Raw genomic sequence first — 22656 nt, 5'->3', positions numbered from 1 at the left:
AAGATTCTGTGTATGTTCATCTTCATGTGACTTCCAAAAGTGAAATGAATCTTTACCAAGAAACTGTCAGTGGCTTACAATACATCTGTCTTTACTATGGCAGTTAAGGTAACAACAGCTTTTTGAAACTGTGTTGAGGTCCATTTGAAAAATTTATATTTTTTTTTTTTTTTCCCTTCATTTCTGGGTGTAGCTCTGAATTGACAGTATTTCTTTTCAAAATGATTACTACTATAAATGCTGGCAAGTTACTCTAAGGACAACAATCAACAGGGTCATATGGAAAGCCAAAATCTATTGCTGTTAAAATAATGCTTGAAGGTAGCACAGAGACTGTTGTAAATGTATCTTATGATTTTTTTAAAAACAATATGTATCTCCTGTCAGAGACCACCTGAAAAGAAACCCCTGAGGTTAGTCAAAAAGTATGCAACAAAACTTACAAAAGAATGAAAACCTGATATTTTTCAAATCTCTCAAAACTCAGAAATACTACACAAAGTCTGCAATGTTTGCAAATGAATAAGATGCAAAAGAGTTTTTCAAAGAAAGCCACAGCCAAAAAGCTATGTAATTTTTTTGAACGTTTTAATCTTGTAGGACCTTCAGTAGGTTCATACATTGCAACTCTTCTTTATGGAGAATTATCAAAAATTGGCTCAATTAAGAGTGTCAGAATAGACTAGTGACCAACCTGACAAAATTAGCAGTAACATAAATTTCCAGGACCAGATGGTGAAACAGCATTCATAAAAGAAACAGTTATTTCAAGTAATACTCTTTAGCCTGGAAGAGAAGGCCCTGAGGGAGAAGCTCTGCTAGAAATCTGTGAAGCGTGCTGTGGCAGCAGCCATGGAGTGAGTGTCAGCTCTCAGAAATGGAGAAGTAGGTGGCAACAATGAGATGTACATGGGTGGATTCAAACAAAATACTGCCTTTTTATGCCATGAGATGTGGAAATTCTTGCTGCAAAACATAGATCCAAAAGGTTGCATGTGAATAAAACTTGGACAAATTCATGGAAATAAAACAGTTGGCATGAACCATTACAGACAAGAAGCCTGCAACTGTAAAACTGACATTAGGTTGATGTCCTAGGTAGTGTTTCTCAGTTCAAATTGGATGATACAAATACAGGTCACCCAGAACCAGTAAAATGTAGGGACTAGGTAACAAAACTTTGCTTGTGTTTTATGGTATAAACTATGACCTGATATTTGCTTAACAACATAAATAAACTTGAAAGCTTTCACTTATTTTTGTTAGGTTAGTTAAAAGACAGTTTGAGAGTCAAAATACCTGCAAACTTTGGCCATGAGAGAATCTGACCTGTAGATGCATTTTGGTCCCCATTTGTTTTTTTAGGACTCTTTTGGGGATCAAGTTTTTTCAGACAGAGTTAACTGTAGTTAGAAGGGACAAACTGCACATACAGCTTTGATAGAAAGTGTACTTCCAGCATTTGCTGCCGCTTCAAGCTATACTGTATGTTTTCAGAATAGTCGACAGTAGTTGAGCACTTCTAGCACACTCTGCAGACTAATGATCTACGCATCCAGAGTGCCAAATGAACAGAAAGCTAATATTTAATACAGCACCTTCCAGTAATTACAATTATGCAGAAAGGCATTTAGTCCATTTGTAATGAAAGAAAGTGTTGAAAATAATAGGTCTATTTCCCTTTCATTTTCTCGCTGAGGAATATTACTGACTTTCTTTTGCATAAAAATAGTGCATTTTAGAATGACAACATAGAAAAATGACATAGGTAAATATTAAATGTTGTCTCTCAGTAGTAATTTTCTCAAGCATTACCTTGAATTTCTTTATAAAACTTTGAGGTTTATAATCACACTGAAGCTTTCATTTATGGAACCCTTAAATGCTTTGAATTGTGAAAGGGTGGAAGTGTCTAAATCTGTGCAATCTCAATAAAAAAAAGAAAATATGCAAAGTAAAATAAGGGTCAGATATGAATGTCAAAACCAAGAATTGCTTTACACAATTTCTGTAGTTTGTTATTTAGTCAGAAATATTTTCAGGAAATATTGGCTGTATTACGGTCTGTCTTTTTCAGTTCTCCACAAGACCTACAATTCTGAACTCAGTGAAATCTCAATACAAATTATAAATGGTCATTATTCATAATTGCTACATGCTTGTGCAGTCTCTATTCAAAAGCTCTTTTGTCAGCTTTTTCCTGTAGTGTTTGTCTGCAAATGTGGGTTCCTGGAGAAGTTTAGTTCTTTAGTCCTGTCAAGCAGTAATACAACAATGCCTCTGTCATGGTCTCTCTGTAGACTTGGAGCTTTTACTTCTTTTCCCAATCTTTTGATTGGCAGATTTTAAAACTAGAGCAGATCATTACTTTTCTCTGATTTCACTTCCTATAGTGTTAAATGGTTATAAAATGGCATGCAGCAAGGCAAGTAACTTTTGATTAGAACTTGCAGAAGCCTTTTGGAAAGTATTTCAATAATGATGTAAAATTATAACATGATGGCAGAAGCTTTCCTCTCCTTTGGTGAGTGCTTCCAGTACTTAGCCTGATCATTTAAAAAGAATTTTGAATTACCTTTTTTTTTTGTTTGGTTTGGGATTTTTTTTTTTGTCTTGTTACGCCTTTGTGTCTTGGAAACCACTCTAGTATTAAAAGTTATTTTGATTTGAGGCTACTTGTATGATTATGACCTTCAAATTTTTCTCTGAAATATATGAGTTCCCTTGTTTCAGCATGTTGCTGAAAGGACTTCTGTTACCTCAAATCATACTTATTACTCTCTTCAAACATCTTTTTTTGTGTTGCCATTGTGATTCTTAAAGGGCACATTATTTCCATGATGGCTTTCCCAGTAATGCACACCATAATGGTTTACCTACAATTCTTGTTATACTTGCTGACTTTGGGCTAAGAGTACATGTACTCTCTAGGACCAAATCTGGAGAGTTTCCTAATGTGACTTCCTCCCTTTCCTCCCATCCTTTTTTGAAGCTGACGCTGTGGTGCAGTCTTGCTGGCATGGTCTATATATTTTTGTAACAAGTGGCATTAAGTCTCTAACTCCTAAGCCTCCTCAGGAATTGTGAAGAGATTGCTTTGGGTTTGTTTGGTTTTTCTTTTGGCTCTCTCTGGAAATTCATGCTATTTATCAACTATTAAATTATTATCCTGTAATGCAAAATGCTTATAATTCAAAAAGCTTTTCTCCTTATCTACATTTAAAACAAGTGAGTGTGAGGGTGGGTTTTTTTGGAGGAGTTGTTGGGTTTTTGTGGTGGTGTTTTTGTTTGGTTGAGTTTTTTTCAGAAATTAAGGAAAAAAGCCCTCTTAATTATTTAATAGAATTCCTAATGGCCCATTCAGTCCCAATTCTGTCTGGGCAGAAGAAAAGTTGTTTGCCACCCGTTCCTATTTGTTACTCTCCGTAGAGCAGACTGAAAAATCTTTAGCTTGCTTTTGAGATTGTTTTCATTGAGAACAGTCACTTCCAGTAAGCATTAGGTATTTTATAGTTAAGAATTTGCTTTATTTATTGCATATACCCATCTTGCTCTCCGTTCCCAGGAAGTGAAATTTTCTTCCTAAGCCTGACTGCGCAGTTAAGTAGAAGCATTTTGATGCATTAACTTGGGGAACGCCCCACCTAGTGGATGATCACAAACTCATTTTCTCATTTCTCCAGTTTGGACAGACTTACAGTTACATTGGATTACCTTAAATATTACCCATGTTTACTGCCAGCTCAGGAAATTGATTAAATAGCTGGATTTTCTTTCCCCTTTTCCTTGTGGGGTGACAGTGGTGGTGTTTTGGCAGCTGGGAGAGGGGAAAGGTAAAAAAGGGGATTTACATGAAAGAAAGTTTCAAGTTGAAAAAGATGTTCACATTCCCAATAAATGTTTTAACATAGAAATTAGTTACAAGCTACAGTGCTTAAAATGGCCATCTTCAAAACTAGCTTTCCTGCATGTCAGAGGAAAGGAAGTACCTTAACAGAGCAACTTTCTGTGTATTGGGAAAAAAGATCTTTGTTCAGTGTGAGACTGGCCTTTCTCTTGTACAAGAAAAGACGCAGTGAACTTCATTAAAACAGGACAGTAAAATGGAGTTGAAGCCTGTCTGCTTGCATCTCAGACACTTGTGCTTTTGAAGGCAGACTGGGGCATATGAGATATACCCCACCGTGAACAGAAATTATTAATTGGAAAAAGTGGGAGGAAGTAATGTGTTGCTCTGCCCGTCTTGTTCCTATGTCCTATAATGTTCACACCCAGCCTTCTGTGTATGAAGAAAATTTGTCAAAAGCAAATTCTTTTGTTCCTTTAAAGTTAAGCTCCTCATCTTTCTGTCCTGCTTTTGGAGCTGGTATTTGAGTCTTATATAATGAAATTATATTCAAATAGTCTTTCTTATTCTCCTGTATTATAAGAACTAGTGAATTCTTACACATTTGTTACTGGAAGAAATTATTCCATTCCGAAGTTACTCTGTTTGGAAGTACCTTCTGACTCCCAAGGAGTCCCCACACTATATGGCATTATTCCTTCTGGTGTTTACCATGGCTTGGTCTGTGTAGCATAAGTCCATAACTTGTGCAGTGTGGTTTTTTCCTTCAGTTCTTAGAGGAGTGATTAATTTGTTTCTATAATAGTAATTTTGTGGAACAGAGGTGATGTCACTTGTTGCAGATCCTATCAAATAAGTGGAATAACTCACTAATATCAATATCTTAAACTGCCCAGAACAATACTACATTTATACAAAAGGCTCTTTAAATAGAGCTGTATTATATTTTTAAGCTTGTCCTTGTTTCCTTATTCTTTTTTTAACTTTATGTTAATTTCTCTGTTATGTTGTCCACTGAGAAATGGAAAATTACATAGCTTACTGAAAAAGTGTTTAATCTCAAAATCAAGGAATAAGTTCTACACGGTACACTTCTTCACTGTTCAAAAGCTTATGAAACAGTCTACAGAAAAAAAAGACCTTAAAACCATCCTAAATTCCTATTGTGGAAGGAATTTTGGTTAAATTTCTTCTACCAAGTGAAATACATTAAAGTTTATCAATCTAGATTTTTTTTTAATCCTTTTTTTCTCAGTTACAGTTACCTTTTCAGGCCTTCAGTCTTGGGCAGGCTTAGAGTAGTGCTACTTTTGTCTGGTTAATTTTATAGCAAATTAACTCACGTGGACTGTAAACCATCAAGCTTTAAGCATTTACTTACAGGAGTTGTACTTCCTTTGTGTGTAGTTCTGTTAGTCTAGGGTGGAGTGCAGTTTCTGCAGCAGAAATAAGTATGGGTAAAGGTTGTGTATAAAGAAGTAACTTTTGCCATCACCTTGTTAGTGGGCTATTTGCTCAGGCTTCATAATTTTGTATCCTTTTGCCAACATGGTCTGTTTCATCTTACAAAAAAAAAATAAAAAAACCCCAAAAAACAAGTCTTGTCAAGGGTTCAGTAAGATTGCTTCCACTGCTGGGGGGGAAAGTAATCCTTACTTTTGGAATAGATTAACAGCCTTCTTTCTTCTGCTAAATCAAAATAAAATCATAACAGTTCCTGTCTTAGTTCCTCTGAGATTCTCAAAACTCTTCAGTTACCTCTTCTGCTTAATGATGAAGTGGTATAACAGTGAAGAACTTGAGACTGAAATCACTGCTTTGCAAAAAAATTTTATCTTTTCTATCTAGATTAGATGGCATATATTCTGCTTTTCTGACCTTTTCCCTAATCTTGATGTGTCCCAAAAATAAATCAAGGCTTCAGAGCCAGCAGTCAGCACTGTTTATGTATTCTTGGTTTGGGGATGGCATGGAGGGGAGAGGGAAGAGAGGAATTGTCCAATCTCACACACACAGCTCTTTCTGATGAGGTGGTTTTGCACTTCCCTTCATGGAGGTGCCCTGCCTCACTTGAAAGTAAATATATAAGCATATCTGTGGAAAAAGTATAATTCATACAATTTAGAGACAAAACCACACCTTAATGAGAAAGTTAGGGGTGGGCGGAGGAAGGAAATTACTTGTGACCTTTGAGTCAGTCTTCTTTCTAAGAGTAAGGTGTGTAGCGAATGTGTTAAACAACCAAATTTACTGTACAAGTGCAGTCATTATTTTATTTAGGTATGTATCTGTAAGCCTCAGAGGGCAGTGTTCAGTACACTTGAATTCCTGGCTACGCTGTATCACCATTGAAATGTTTACCCAAACTTGGTCTTATATTTGCTTATAAATTTTACTGAATTGTGTTCTACAAATGGAATATAAAATACAGGCCATCATGGATAAAGTACCATTACTACTTAAGCAGATGTGAAAAGGTATTTTTAAAATTTTTAAAATTTTTTTTCTTTTTTTCCCAGAAAGTAAATTACTTCTAAAATTAAGAGGTAGCTGTGTTGTATGGGAAATCTATTGCATTTTCACTAGTTTTTAAAAAGTTGCTGGTTCACCTCTGTTTTTATTGGAACTCTTCACAAGGTTGTGAGCTTTAAGAGAAGCAGAGGTGGAAAACATGAAGCATTTTTAAAAATTCTTTCATAAGTGTCTTCAGAGACTAGTGGTATTATGCTCTATTTTTTCTGCTCATTTTCTTTATGCTTGATAGCACTCATAAAATATTGCTATATATAAAAGGGGTTTTTTGCAAATTAATATTTTGTTTCCCTGCTAAGAGGAATGTCACTTCAATCTCCCAGCATGCTTCTAACTTAAACAATACTTACACAAACACAGGGTTCTGAGTTTTATATTTAATTGTAGCCTGATATAATAATTGTAATACTGGTTATTGATGAGGGGGGAGAAAAGTTCTAGTTGGACCCCACAAAATTTTCTTTTTGTTTGCAGCAAGTATATCCCCCTAAGCAGGTCTGGAGCTGGTTTTGTTCCTCATGTTTAAATTAAACCACTTTTCCAGTAGACTGTTACGTTAAAATTGAAAATAGTGTAAGTTTGTGTGATCTTGAAGCTTTGGTGGCAGGAGAGAGAATTGATAGCATATTTAATGTCTTTTTTACACTTCATGCAGGCACACATCTATTCTTTGGGTGCAACACTGAAAGCAGCGATAGAATATATCGTAGAACCTGAGACAGAAACAGAATTTGGACAAGATCTGCACACTCTACTTGAACAAATGCAAGAAGACAATCCTGAAAATAGGCCAGATATTGAGGTAAAACAGCCCTACATCATTTTTTGTTTTAAAAGAAGTGATACTAATATTTCTGTATGTGTGCTCATTAATCTCTATTTATCTTGTTAATCTCTGTAATTATCAAGATGGTCTTGATAAGTGGTATGCTCAGGTTTTGCAAGACAGCTAAGGTCTTCCCAGACTCTGCAGAAATTCATCCTTTTTCCCACTCTAATGGGGATATAACGTGAAAAGTAGATGTATGTGTTAGACAGTGTTTGGATTTTTAAGAAGATTGGGTGAGTACGCTGGTGGATCTAAATTTTCTCATTAACTGTTTCTTCCCATTTAATATTTGGTTTGCAGAAAGAGTGTCATTAGAAATAAAAGCACAGGCATTACACTGTGAAATTTGTGTGACCATTAGATTGCATTTAAAAAGGGGATGTAGGGACCCTGCCCCAGGAAACCTCTATTCCTTGGCATGTTCAAAGCTATGTTGTTTGAAGCATTACTACTAACTAGTTTTTCTGTAAATGCATAAAAGCTTAGCAGTATTTGATTAGATATCTTTATTGGATTTTGTATTTTATTCCATTTGCCTCTTTTTTTACCTTTAGTTGTTAGAAAGAATTTGAAACCAAATAGGATTTTTCAAGCTGATGTTTTCAAAGAATTTACATTCTAAATGTTGGTTACCTAATAGAGTAATCTGACATTAATGTACAAAAGTTTAATGCTTTTGCAGACTTTGAGAATGTAACCAGAGAATAACAGTTGTGCAATGTGACTTTTCTTGAATTCAGTTCTTCTACTTCAGAGTAGTGCTGTCTACTTTCGGGGGGCAGGTGTTTCATTTTTCTGAGCTGATAGTGTATATTCTAAATGGTATAGTGCCTATGATCAATGCTTTGCAGAAAGAGTGCTGCAACAGAAGAATTAACAGGTTCATTTTTATAAAGCAAAAAGCATTGGCTCCCTGATTGAGGATTGCCCAGGCAGGAGACTGTACCTGCTATGGAGCCTGCTTGGTCGGCAGTTCTATTTCTACTCATTTACTTTTGAGTAGTCAGAGGAGGGATTGTATAGCACTCTCTCATCTCCAAGTGGTTTGTAGGCCCTGAAAGTAGTTGCTGACTATTTACATCAATCCAAAAATAGCTGATCTTGGGTAATATATAAGGGTCACTTCGTGAGTATGTTCTCTCTGTTCCTTTTCCCCTGGACACTTTTTTGGGTGAGCAGAGTTGGGGGAGCTATTTGGAGGAAAAACCCAGAGGCTTTTCTAGGCATTTTGCTGGACTTCAGCACATTTGGATACCTGTCTCCCTTTTTCCTGTCCTTCCTCAATCCTATATGTGAACCAACAGTGCCAATTTCTTCCTTCCATGCACAACAGCAGAGGAGCAGTTGAGTGGGTTAGTGGGGAAGTGAGAGCATCTCCTAAGAGCTGTATGAGGTCTCATCAGTGTTTATCTAGGAATACTTACTGAGGAAATGGTGGGATGTATTTGGAAAGGCAGCTCTCTTCTACATGCTGCCCAAAGGGACAGGTTTTTAAACGTGTGAATATCTGTAGTTAATTGTGTGTGAGACCAGAGCTAATGCCATCAAATGGTGCTCAGGCTGCAGATAGGACTGTTACTTCTTGTGATCTGATAATGATTGCTTTCTCTAACTGGGAATATTGCTTTCTAGATATTTGTATTTTGCAGTTTTTAAAAAATTTAGGGTTTAATTTTAACGTAATTTCAGTAATAAAACATTCATCATCCTGCCTGTGTCACTGAATTCTAGTGAAGCATTGGCTGTTTAAAAAAGTAATCAACACTCTAGCTTTTTGCATTTTCACTATGTTATTCATAAAGGATAACATTTAAGATAATTTTTATCAGTTGTTCTTGATGTTCTAACTGTAGGCTAAAAATTGAATTGTATTAAATGACTTCATAATAGCCCATGGTAAAAACAAGAAATTAATTCAACCACATAATAGAAACATGCAGTATAAAGAATTGTAGAAGAAAGACCTCCAGTGTAGCATCATGTAAATTCAGATGTTCTGTGGGAGTTAACGTCATACATGTTAGTCAAAATTCACAAATCTATTCATTATTAAATAAGTATTTAATATTCATTTTCTCTAGAGCATTTTGTCATTATGTGAAGAAAAAATGAAGATTGCTTCATCAAGTAATATTTGTCGAAGCTTGTCTGCTGTTGGAAGAAGAGTTCTTTCAATTGAATCATTTGGTGCTTCTCAAGGTAACCTTAAAATGTATTTAGTCTAAAACTTTAGATTGCCTGACATATCTAATGCTTTTTAAAAGACTGTGTTTGTGTGCTCTCCTGTTATAAGTTCCTTTCTAGATTACAGCAAATCATTATTAAATATTTGTAGATCAGTGGTGGGGAACTGGAGACATGCAACTCTTAATTAACATAATATATTTAGAGCGCCCCTTATGATTCAAAGTGATTTGTTCAGAAGTAGAGAATTTGTGTAACATACTGAAGATATGTAACAGCAATGCCAGAAAAAACAGTATAAAGATTTACTAGGACAGATTAGAAGGTTTAAATACACATTTAATATAAGCATCTGTTTTTGTATCTAGATGTCTGTGATAACATGTGGAAGGGAAGAATGTGTCAGAGAAGTTTGGGATCTAAATTATATTTAAATGACAAAAACAACATAGCAGGTGATTCATCTGCAGTGGAAGATGTGGCAACTGCCTGTCATAACAACTCTTCTGTAGTTACCATGGTGACTGGCAGAGAAAGTGGCTTAAAGGAAATGCAAATTGATCTGGATAATGAGAAAACTCAGCATTCTCAACTTGCAACACAAACTGAAAAGAGCAAAGAAGAGGACAAACATGCAGTGTATACTGACAGTTTTGCTAGTGCTGCTTTGGATATAAAATCATGTGTTATTGACCTGGAGAGAGATGGCCTTTTTAAGAAAGGTTCTTTGAGAAAAATGAAAACCTTTCCAAAGCTACCACTTGAACTTGCAGATACAAATAACTTTTTTACTTGTGTAACCAACAGTGGACCACTAGATAGGAAAAATCACTTCCTGACACAAGAGTCACTACCTCTAGACAATAATAACGGGGTTGCTTTTTCAAAGGGGAATCTTAATTCGTTTGCTGCCAGTAGTCCACCAGAAATAGAAACAAAGAATCACCAAGCTGATGATCGTCATTTAGAAGCTCCATGTGTATGCACACAGGTGTCTGGCTTGAATCTAGAAGAACATATGTCACTTATCAATGGTAAAAAGATAGGTTTTTCTTCATCTGATCATAAAGAAGACTGTTCTGGTGCTACATCCGAAGTGCTAAAACCTGCTGATATGCCAAAAGGCCCAAATCAGTCAATTGCTGGAGCAAAAATGCTAGACAACTACATGGTGTTGGAAGACTGTTCTGAAACTTTTCAAGGGTCAAATGAAAATTATGTACCACATTTTAACAAGATGGATTCAGTGTTAACAACAAAACCCAGTGGGAACAGATGTGGATCAAACCTAATTAGGCCACCAGAATTAAGCAACGGTGTGATGAGTGCAAACAATAATGAAGATAATCTTTGTGGAGGCAGAGATTCAGAAATCAAAAGTAATGAGCAGGTAGTAAAAATAAAGTCTTCATTATATAGTTGCTGTAGTCACTTATGTGGAGATGAGATGACTTAAATACTGTGTGATTTCTTCCCCCCTTGTCCCCTTTAGCATCCCAGAAAATCAAATTTTGCTCGTCTGCACACCTTAAGAGTTAGTATTGGAAATACGGTGATCCTTTTTTCCTCTTAAATTAAAAAGTGCTACAGTGAAATTTATGCTACTGCAAAATCAACTTCCATTTTAATTTTTTATTTTTTTACAAATGGAGTCTACTTGCTAGTGTGTTAGAGCAGCATTCCTTAATAGCTGATTACATTTGTAAGAGAGCATGACCAAAGCATACATATATTTTTAACTCTCTGTGTTACTGACAATGCATAAATTTCACTACCTTGCAGTGAGCCTCCCAGGTGCTTATGAAAATTGCAAAATTCCTGACTGTAAACATGACCTCATTGAAATCAATGGCAATATCCCATCAGCTTCAGGAGGATAGAGTCTGGTTTTTTTTTACTCTTTCATGTACATTTAAGTTTTTGGAAATTGTACATATGCTATATTTGTTCTGTGTTCTTGAATTGCCGTCTCTGTTTGTTATGTATGTTTCACTATAGAATTTAAATATGTGCACAATATGATGGATATGTTGTCTCATGCATTTAGTTTTTATAAAGAGCCAAATAAGAGAGGGAGAATCTACCAGAAGTTGTTGATAGATAACTGTAGTATGGTCTCTTCTCTGCTCAAATTACATGTCTCAGGGTGGACAAGTTTGGTCTCTGACTAGATGGTTTTCTCTTGTGCCACACTCAGAGGTGTAAACAATCCCTGTAGTAGGAGAGCTGCTGGCTAAAACTGCAGGGTGGTTTATCCTTCTCCAGCTTTGTTGTGGCGGGACAAAAATTAGCAGCACAAACTTCACACGTTTTGTTTCCAGAAATTATTCTTAGGTGAAGATGTTGGGTTTTTTTCTTGCTTGTCTACTGGCAAGTCAGCCTTGTTCTCCTTGCCTACCCATCTTCTAGCCATCCCATGCAGTGGGACTTAGGGTTATAGTCAGTCTCTGTCCATCCCTCTTTTCACCTTGCCCAAACACCTCCACTGGAGCACTAACCTAGATTTGTCAGGTGTGTAAAAAGCCTACAATTCATCACAGCTCAAAAACTAGTGCAAATTGAAGAATCCATCCTTTTTCCCTTTCCTGTCTCTTCTCCCTCAATAGGTGTGCTTATTAAATTCATATTTCCAGAGGATAGTAAATATGGATAACTACCACATGGCATGGTTTTGCCTTCTGAGGGAGTTATTTGTTGTATGCTTATTGAATCCTTTATTTAGTTTTAAAACTCTGCAAGTGCATTCTTCAGAGTCTGAGAATTGATCCATTTATTGTACACACATCCTTTCTTTTTTTCTATTTCTGCCATCACTTATGAACATAAGTTGAGTGTAGTGATAGAGATTCTTTTTTAAACAGGAAGAAAATGTTGAAGTAAGACCTATATTCTGTCCTTACTGGATTACCAGGGCAAAAGTTTGTCTGGGTGCATGAAGGTAGTTTCAAGAAAATGATCTTCTCCAGAATTATAGTTCTCCGAAATTCTTCCATGAAATTAAAAGCTGTAACAAATTTCATTTGCTTTTTGTGCAGCAGCACTTGAGACTGACACACAGATAAGTAAACCAAAACATGTTTTCAGGTTATTCTGCTGTTCTTCTGAAGTCGTCTTTTTCTTCAAATATTTCATCCTCAATTTAAATAAAGTATTCATTAAGCCTGAACAGAATTTCATTCTCACAAGAAAGTAGGCTCTTATTAACAGTGAGGTTATCCTGCTCCCACTGAACTCACAGGACAATCACAGTGACTTAGAAAAGGTAACTCGTATTCCAGATAACCTAATAAGCAGTGCTGTAATACATAGGATCTGAAATGAAGACAGCAGGGGGGTGATTCTTTGTGATATCAGAGGTCTATAGCTGTCTTTTCAATAGAAGAAATGTTTGATAGACTCATGCTCTATATTCTCTCTTTTAATAAATGATTCCAGCAAATGTTCAGGTTCTGCCACATAAAGATACGCTATTTAGAAAAATCTTGTTGGTCTTAAACAAAAAAAAAGCAAACATGATAAAATCTTCTTTAACTGCTGTTAAGGGAGAAAAAAAACCCCTTTAAATATATTAACAACATCTAGGCTTCTGAAATGGCTTCCTGAAATGCTGAATTTCTAGCCTTGTAATCCTTTGTTTTCTGAAGGAAGGTCATTCATTGTTAGTAGTCATTAAACTATATAGCAGACTTTATTACTAGTCTTCTTAGAGAAATGGAGTGGGTTAGTGTTTTCAGCTTCTTCTTTTCTTTCGGAAAAGAGATTTTATTCCTCAGGCTCCCAAAATATAGCAGGTTTTGCCTCTGTTACCTCTTGACAACTGGAAAAAAAAAAAAAAAAGCCATACTGTGCTATCCCTTGCATGACAAAAGTACAACTGCTGTCTCTCTCTCAAGTTCCCATTGGCCAGAATTTTACCAAATACTTTTTTTTTTTTTTTTTTAAGAAAACCTGAATTTGTTGATTTACTGCAAAAGCACAAGAAGTGTGAAGCCCCAGCTAATGTGATTTCTGCCTTGTGGGGTAAACAGAAAATACCTCAGAAGATTTGCAGTGCTGCTCTTTCCCGAGTTTTCTGTAACAGATTGGCATGATTGCAACAAATAGAGCTTTTAGAGTAGTACCTCTATCATTCCTTTCAATATTTCATGTTGTTTAGAGAAGGTGCAATACCAACCCCATCCGGTTGAAGATCAACCTTGTCTGCTCTGGAGAACAGACAGTTTTTCTTGCCTGTCAGTACTTCTCCAGTGGACAATATTTTTCTAATACTCAAACACTGCTTCTTATTGTTGTGTGCTTTACTGCTAGTAAGCATTACTAAAAATACTTGCTTGCTTTTGTCTGGCTACTGCAATGTATCTTGTGAGGGTTTTCCTAGTAATTTTTATAGTTTTGCATGCCATAAATAAATATTTTTCACTTCAAGTTTGAGTGGGGATCTTTTATTTCTCTAACCAGTTTCATTCCAATCAGGTGTGTCTCATCTCTAACCCTTTAAAATGTTTCTCTGTGATTTAAATGCTATGGCCTTGGGAAGGGTTAATGGGAACCTGGCATATGCAAGTTTGTTTTCTGTTGGTCATTCATACCCTGTCAAGCATGAGAGAAGTGAAAAGCCATGTAGCTAGAGACTGACACTTTAACACTGGGGAAATAACACTTGGAAGGAAAGAAAAGTTGTCAATTCCCAGAATATTACTTGCTAAGAAAAGAGTGATGAAAATCTTTCTTTGGCTATTTAAAACATGCCAGCATTATGTTGATAAAGTAGATTATGTTTGCATAGTTGAAATGCTTTACTAAATTTGGGGTTTACAATTCTGGTACCAACAATTAAGTAGAAGATCTATTAAATGATCTTTGCAGCACTGCAAAAAACCCATCACTTTTCCAACAAGTAAAGTTTAAAATGCAGTCTTTGGGCATAAATCAAAATGGCACCAGGATGTAGCTGTAGGCAATAATGGCTCATTTGGCTCTTTTATATTTTCTGACATAGTTTTTATGCTGTGAAAAACATTTTCTTACTTTAAAGAATGGGTAATATAATTTCTGTTATGAAAAGGTCTGGTTTAGAACATGAAAAAAATTTGGAAAGACACATTAGATTATAATTTTGTTTCATCTTTGGTGCAGTTTCACTGGTGATAATATATTAATGAATGTTTAATATCAGTATTAATGTTAATGGTTTAAATGAAGTGGACTTATAGATGCTGAAGAGTTATTGTGAGCTTGCTTTGCTAAAATATGTGAATAGATAAGAAACAATGCATGCTACAGATTGACTAAAACCATTTAATCATATATTTTTCAGTACTTCTGATTTTTTTTTTTAATTGGTGGTTGAGTGGGGTTTTTATTTTTAGGAAATAGTAATATCCATGAATCAGAGACTTGCATGTTAAAAAGCAAAACAGCCAAACCTGAGACATGCCTAAATAAGGAGTTTTACACTTAAATGTTTACCAAACCAAGGTTCAGTGGAGTTAGAATATGCATTGTGTTAAAATACCTTAGCGGTGAGGTACCAGGAGCATTGCATTAAATACTTTTATTTAAGGATGGAAATGCAAATATGTGATGAAACATGTCTTTTCATGTACCTTGAGTACATGGGGTAACTTTTGCAAGGTGTTAGAAGCACAAGTCCCCAGCAGGTCTGAACCCTCAGTTTTCATCTGAAGTCTTCCACATTTCTCTTTCTGGTGTACGAAGGTGAGAATTTGTAATAATTAGGACACTGTAAGAATGACCTTCTCAGATATTTGTTTCAGGAATAAAATTAATCTTTGATATGATCAAGGTGAGGAGAGATGTGAGTTATAGTAAGAGACAATAGCAGTGCAGGTAGTTTTTAGCATGACAGAAGACCAACTAGCACACAAATACCAGCTAACAATATTATATTTGAAGTTTCTTGTTTCTTTAGAATGCTTGCTGGAGAAACAATGAGCATATGCATTTAAATTAAGTTCATCAGCCTGTAACCAGTCCGCATCCTTTTTTTTCCTGACTCGGTTTGATTTAGCCATCCTGTACATGGCAGTGATTCTCCTTTCTGCTAAGATTTGCTTTCCCTACATACTTTTTTCTTCCAAAACAGAGTTTTCCTGGTGCCTCTTCATCCTCTATTTTCTAATCTATCATTGACACTTGTTCCTTATCATAAACTTTTGCTGCTGCTCTTAGGATTTATACCTACTCTCCTGCTGCGCCTAAATTTCTTTCTCTCATTTCTTTCTTACTCCAAAGAGCTTGGATATCCCAGAAGTGATGAGAAATACTTTGCAGCTTTCTGCTGTACAACAAACTTCATTCTCCAGTTTACTGAGAGATCCTTCTTTCCCTGGCTAACTATTGATCACCTTCTCCTGAAGTGAAAGATGATTTGTATACGTGGTAAAGAAGTCCATCTTTCTTCACTGCAGCTTTTCGAGCCTCTAGAGACATAAACTTCAAGAGGAGGGATTATCTTACAACTAGTGTGGATAATAACTAATATTACCACAACCAGTGTGGATAACTAGTGTGTAGTTGTATCTTACAACTAGAGAAACATGTGGCACTAGTGTATACTTATTAGAAGAAAATTCCCAAATCCCAAAACCTTCTTAATGTTTTAGTAAGTCTCTGAAATTTCTCTTATGGTTTCTTTTCACTCATGTCAACTGTGCAGGGTTAATTTGAAGATTGACTGCTCCTTTCTTTGTAGAGTGTCTGTGAGCAAAGACACTTGAGGCACATGAGAACCAGAGTGCTCTGGAGGGGGAAACAGCTGCTCAGGGATAGTAATCTATTAACAGTATGAAGCTCTATCTTACACGGTCTCTAGACTAATTCATTCTTTTGACTATCTGTCCTTTTCCTTCCTGCTGTGTGATTGATGGCTTTTTATCAGACAGTTCAAGAGCTTACTTTTCTAGATATAGTAAAAGAACACATAGATGAAAGAATTTTGTACTCCAGGGTGCTGGTGATAGCAAAATTGGAGAATGAAACTGAATCTTATCACCTGGCTTCAAATCAGTCTATGCTGAAGTTACTAATTTTTGCAGTGTGCCACAATGTAGGATAGAAGAATAAAAGCACCAAGTTCATTTTTATCTGTCGGAGGTAGGCAGAATATGAAACATTTTCAGTAAATCAAAAGGTGTGTTTCTTGTCATATTTTGTTTAAAAAAAAGTCATTTATCTGGTTCACCTTGAAAGAATATTTAAAGAATATGAGCCTAAGGTATTGTGTTCTTTGAGAAGGTCTTCTGGTTAAAATTATCAACAAAGTTTCAGCTACAGAAATTCATGTCCTTCTCTTCTCCATAGATTGCACTGAAGCTATTTCTGTTTGTTGAGCTTTATGAAATTCAATGCAGTAGACTGCTCATTACATATTGCATGATAAAATCCAAAGAGCATCTCAGCAAAGGGTATTTCATAGACAAGATAATGAAGAATTGAGTTTAGTAAATGACAGTGCAGAGGCTGATTTGTCAGAGTTAATGATGTACTGCCATTGCGTGTGGGAGAGACCCTTAGCCTATGTAGGTTTACAAATACTGATTGGGATATAAAGGTGTCTCTAAAAGCAGCAAAACAGTTCAGAGGGGTTTTTGTTTGTCTCCTGTGCTTCAGTTTTGTGTTTGGGTTTTTTTGGGTTGGCTTGCTTGGCTTTTTTATTTGATTGGTTTTTGTTTGTTTGCGGTTTTTTCGAGAGCGGAGTGTTTGGTTTTTTCCAGAGTTAATCCTGAATTACTTCTGGTAATTCTTTTTCCCAACATGGCCTGAAGTTGACTCTCTCAGGACTGCATATGCAAGAGAAAATGTTCTGTGCTCTTTTTTAAAAGAGTTCTTTGGGTTTGCTCTCACTCAGAGGTTTCTGCCTACAATGAATTTTTTATTGTTCCTTTGGTAGATGAGCAGAGATCATAAAGTGCCGCTGATGTCAAGAGCCACTACTAGAGATAAGCTTTTCCATTAGCACGGTTTGATCGGGAAGGTGTGTGTGCACTACTATAAATCTCATATTCTTAGATTCATACAAACACACACCACCCCCCAAATATAAAAAATCACAAAATGTAAAGCATGTCTCTGAAGAACAGTAAGTTTCCATGGAGCAGTATATTTGTCATGTTAAGGTATTATGCCAGGTATCAAAAGCTAAATTGATAGTCAGAAAGACTAATGCTGTTACTACAAATTGAGCAGCCAGTGATTAAAAATAAAACAACGTGCTTGGACTTCAAATAAACCTGTCATTAATTCTGTCAATATTGCTAACATCTTTCACAGAAGAACAAGAGATGTTGATGAAATCTTGAAGGTAAGACATGTAATGCAACTGTCAGGGTAAATCAGGATTTAAATGTGGGACTGTTTTTTTGATGGCAATCATTTGAATTTTTTATGTTTTTCAGTCTAGGTGTTGTCCCTATAATTATGTAATTATGTTTTATCATAAAATATGTCTATTACACAGTGGACATTTTAAGAGTCTTTCCTTAGTATGGTAAGAAAGAGCTTCCAGACAGCTCACTTTTCTTGAAGCAATTAAGAAACAATTGATTCATTTATACAGTTAGCTAACTGGACCATGCTTTTTTAATAAGTAGTATTAGTTCATTACTGGTAAGTGCAATAAATATATTTTCTTGTTACTTTTTAAGTTGAGTATTTTTTTTATATTAGGACTTACTTTTTTATTGCATTAGTAAATGTTTTTCGTTTGTGATAATTTTTATAACTTTCTGCATCCTCACTGTTTTTTTCAGTGGATCTCTCTAAAACTCCTGTTATCCTGGTATGGTAGGCCTCTGAAAGACTATGAACTCTGGGCATTATGTCACGGGTGTTTATATACTCTACAGACTTGCATAGATTATCCAGGTATAGTCTTAATTATCATAAAGTATTTTGCCTAGTTATTTATGTTCACTGTGTTAATGTTTCCTTTTATTCTGTTGATTGAAAGGATCTTGATGTTCATTTTGTGTGCAGAAAATAATAGGCAATGTTTCCGTTTTGACTCTCTTAAATTGTGGCAAAACTCAATTTGGAGTTTTCTTCCATATATAGATGAATGTCTTTTTTTCTCTTTATTCTGAGTTTTGGTGGCTTTTGCAGCAGAAATGAATCTTTGGCTTCAAGCAGTGAAACAAATTTTAGACCTTTTGGGAATGGAGAATCTGTACTGTGACTTTTAAGAAAAACACTTGTGACTTGTGTCAAGCAGGAGGAAATAAGCGTTGCATACATATATATGTAAACAAACTCTTCCTCTTTTGGCTGGATTTCTTTGTGACAAATGATTCCTGACATATTTTCTACAATACAGAGCTTTGTCATTTTAAAGCACCCAGGATCTTGTCATGATGTTACTCCTTCCACATCCCCTATGCTTCAGTTTACGGATTAATTATAAGAAGTAAGCTTCTGAGAGAGAAAGGGGAAACTATCCTTTGACAAAGTTGGAATCTGTTGTGTGTGACTCAGGAGAAGGCCATCCTAGATTTCCATGGACATTCTGAGTGATGGTTTGGTTTATACTAATGATAAACCTATAGTAGTTCTGATAAACAGCGCAGAGGTTTCCCCCACCACCACCCCACCTTTCTAAAAAACTTGCTTTTGAGAGTATGGGCAGGGATGAGTTTGAAGCCTGTAAGTGGATATAAACAACTGGATAGTAATGTACAGAAAACTTACTGCATCTCTTTGAATTTCAGCTTCAGTTATTTTATCTTCTGTAATATAAAACTGCTTAAAAGGAAATAAGCCATAAATGAAGATTCTGAGCACTTTGAGAACTGTTACCCATAAAATGAAGTATTTAATATACCTTGCAACAGAGGGATTATTTCAGCCTCATAGCATGTTCCTAGTGTTTTGAAGGTTTCAGATAACTGCACATAATGTCTCAGATTCTAATGTAATATGCTTAGCCAGCCTCTGTTACTGCACTCACATGCATCCGAGTGCATGTCTTAAAAATATTAAAAGTTGTCATCTGACAACTGAGTTGTCATCTGAACCTTATGTAGCCTGTAGAAGTGAACACAGTGACAAACCACCAAATGGAAGACGCCTGACTTAAAAATTCTGTATTTGACAAATAAAGCTACGTTGAAGTTGAATATTGGTTTCAGATTTAGAATGTTTCTGCAAGAGGATACTCGGCCTGTTCTGAGAGGAGTTGTGCGTTGTGGAAAGGTTTACAGTGGTGTTACTACTTCAGTGCCCACACACACACAAAGTTCTCTCAGTGTTCCTTTTGAATAATACTAACTTACTAAAGGTGAGGCTGATACGTATTTTGAATATATAGTTAAAATATTCTTCATCTTGACAACGGTAGAGAAGACTGGTAGCTGATGAGTCATAGTTAAATATATGAAGCTGAATTGTTTTTTCTTTATTCACATAGACAGCCTTTTCCTCCAAATCCTTCATTGATTACACTTTTTTCACTATCCTAAGCAGGAATTATCTGGCTAAGAAAACATACCCCACAGCTAGCCTCTTCTTCATGTGTTTGTTAATTCAGTTCTGCTACAGAACTTGTTTGTAACCTCCATTGGGATTTTACTGAATTCCTCTCCTCTTATCAGAGAATGTTGTTTACATGTTGCTTATGGGTGATTCAGGGAGCCCAGGTGAGGATTCTTAGGTTGTACGGAACAAGCTGAGATCTGGTTTGTGTGAGCAGGGCCAGGGGAGTTAACTGCTGACAAAGACAAGTGAGCATGAAGCTGCCTCTGCAGAAATAACCAGCAAAGGTTCTCGTTTGGGAAAGCTTTGCTTTTCAAGACATATACTTCAGGTCCAGCTTAAATATTATTGAAGGTAGTAGACAAGCCTTTATTTATGTTAAGCATAGTGAATTTTAGATGTGTTTTGTACAGGTAACTAAATATTGCCTTTTCTTCTTACTTTATTTTTGTGCCTCTTAGACCTCTTCAATTAATTATTTATTAATAAATTAATATTTGAGTTTCTCTTAGACATCTTTAATATTTTATTTCTTAATTAATACATTTAATACTTTAATTTCTTATTCAATTTAAGAATCTATACTTTCAGTACTTTTTTTTAGTAAGAAAACAGTGCATTTGATGGTAATCTAGAAATAGAGGACTACATTACTGGCCAGTTGGCTTAATACATTGAAACATGTTAAATTAAAGTGTGCTTTGAAGCTAGCAAACAGATAGACAGTGTTACCACAACATTTTCAACACCAAGTTTATATAACATCATCTCATGACTTTTATGTTAAGCTTCTGAAGACCTCAAATCATTTAAAATAGTTTTAGAAGTCCATTGTTTCTTTTTTAACAATGGAAGATTTCATGGCCTTGCAAATGCTGACCTATGTAACATTTCTTCACTGAGAAAGTGTTATTATAACTGTTTGTGAAAAACTGGACTTCATATCCTGTTGCATATAGGAGTTTTGGATCTGGCCATGTGTGTGTCAGGTTTCTCCAGATGATGACCCTGTATTTTTGGAGGGTTGAAGGAGGGAAGAGAAGAGAAGAGAGACTTAAATGCTTAAGATAAATTGACTATCTTTATTGGCATGTTGTGAGAAGACTAGAGTATATCTACCTGTTATATATATATATATATATATATATATATATATATATACACTTTTTTTTTTCCTGCTTTCTTGACCTTCCTTTTCAGGGCTGGCTATAAAGAGACTAAACTTCCAGTTTCTTGTCTTTGTTCTGCAGAAATTGCTTTGGGTAATTGCACAGCTACTGTCTCTTTTTTTGCTTGTGTCTGTTCTAGCATAAATGTTATTTAAAGTATCATTTATCAAAGGGTAATTTCTGACACTGTAAATTCTTTTAAAAATTATTTTTATTAGTGCTAAGTAGCTACAAGAACAGATACTTATTATGTCTTGCCCATTTGTGGGTTTTTTGCAGTGGTCTTATGTTTGGACTCTGTGCTGATTGACTGCCATGGAAGGATCCTCTTTGCTGCTCCAAAAGATGAAGGTAAAATAAGACATTGCATGCTCAGCTTTTATTTCTTTCCAGGGGAAGTGGAGAAGAAAGCAAACATCTTACCTTTTGTTTCTGATTTCTTTTCTCCTTTAGAATCTTGTGATGTATTTTATTTAGCTCCTGAAATTGAAGAAGAGGATGTGGATACTGAGAAGGTAATGTGGTAGGTTATGTAGGTTGCTTTGCATTTTATCAAAGGACAGTTTTATCACCCTGCTAGTTGAAGAAGAAAGCTAAACTCTTCTAAGACTGTGTTAATATTTCTCAGTTCTCCCACTGTTTCTTGGTTATCTGTGGGGATTTTTAAAATATATTGACCTCTCATAAAAGTAGTTGCTTCTAAAATTTTGCCTTCCAAAATTCTTGGAGTAACTGCCGAAAATCTGTTATTCAATGGTATTCCATAAGACTTAATTATTTTCAGTTTGTTAGCAGTAAGACAGACTTTGAAGTCATGTTTTCATATTCTGAAGGTCACAGTAAGATCAGTGTTTTAGACTGTCTGGCCAGAAGCTCAAAGATTATTCACATTTAGAAGACTGGATAAAAATATTATTATCGGTATGTTTTTGCTATGGGAACATTATGAATTAAGTCTTTCTCCGATATAGTTTTCTTAGAGCTTTTTGCTATAGATAAAAGCCTTAAGGAGCTTTTAGAACAAAGATAATAAAAATGTCAAATAGCAGGTGAATGTGTCTCCACAGCAGCTACCTTTGAGTTGCGAACTGTACCACAGTGATCTTAAAAGTTAGGGGAACAGAATTTACAGTACCTTTCTATTATGTAACAAGAAAAGTGGTTAGCTAATATGTACCTTGTGTCACATGAGTTCTTTGGAATTAGACTTAATAATCATGAATCAGAAAATAAAAGTTCATAAAAATCTACTAAAAACATTCCATTTTCTGTAAAGCTATCTGTAACTAGAAAATATTTGTATATCTTCCTTAAAATTGCTTAAACTGCTTTGATCCAATGTGCAGGTTTTTTGAGGTTTCAGAAGCTTAAACTATCCCTGAAATATAATACAGCAGTCTCACCAGACAGTAGAAATTAATAATCCTGAAGTCTTTTTGCTTTGTTCGTTTTCTTTAAAATGTCTGAAGTAATCTGCTTCCTTGGTTTTCCACAACATTATATATAGAATAAGCTGATGAGGTTGACTGTATAAATTTCTAGTTATGAACATTCAGTTCATATTATGGTATGGGAATGAAGACTGTAATGTCAATCACAATAGCAGT

General features: G+C 35.4%; 1 protein-coding gene across 4 annotated transcripts in view; it reads left to right on the top strand.

The window, feature by feature from the left end:
- Nucleotides 1–22656, top strand: part of KNDC1 (kinase non-catalytic C-lobe domain containing 1) — a 59991-nt gene that overhangs the window by 17839 nt on the left and 19496 nt on the right. For 3 of the 4 annotated variants that reach the window (XM_042019060.1, XM_042019059.1, XM_042019061.1), the window contains exons 4-9: nucleotides 7035–7181; nucleotides 9290–9407; nucleotides 9761–10782; nucleotides 18164–18278; nucleotides 21329–21400; nucleotides 21503–21564. In XM_042019060.1, coding sequence (XP_041874994.1) covers nucleotides 7035–7181; nucleotides 9290–9407; nucleotides 9761–10782; nucleotides 18164–18278; nucleotides 21329–21400; nucleotides 21503–21564 — 1536 coding nt within the window. Of the gene's footprint in view, nucleotides 1–7034; nucleotides 7182–9289; nucleotides 9408–9760; nucleotides 10783–18163; nucleotides 18279–21328; nucleotides 21401–21502; nucleotides 21573–22656 lie in introns of all 4 variants that reach the window. The other variant, XM_042019062.1, reaches the window with a different exon arrangement.

This window comes from Corvus kubaryi, unplaced genomic scaffold, assembly GCF_017639235.1.
Source record: "Corvus kubaryi isolate FWS band 111438036 unplaced genomic scaffold, C.kubaryi_AGA036_p1.0 138, whole genome shotgun sequence".
Lineage (NCBI taxonomy): Eukaryota > Metazoa > Chordata > Aves > Passeriformes > Corvidae > Corvus > Corvus kubaryi.
Note: the sequence above shows the minus strand (reverse complement) of the source record. Positions and strands in the feature narration are given on the sequence as shown.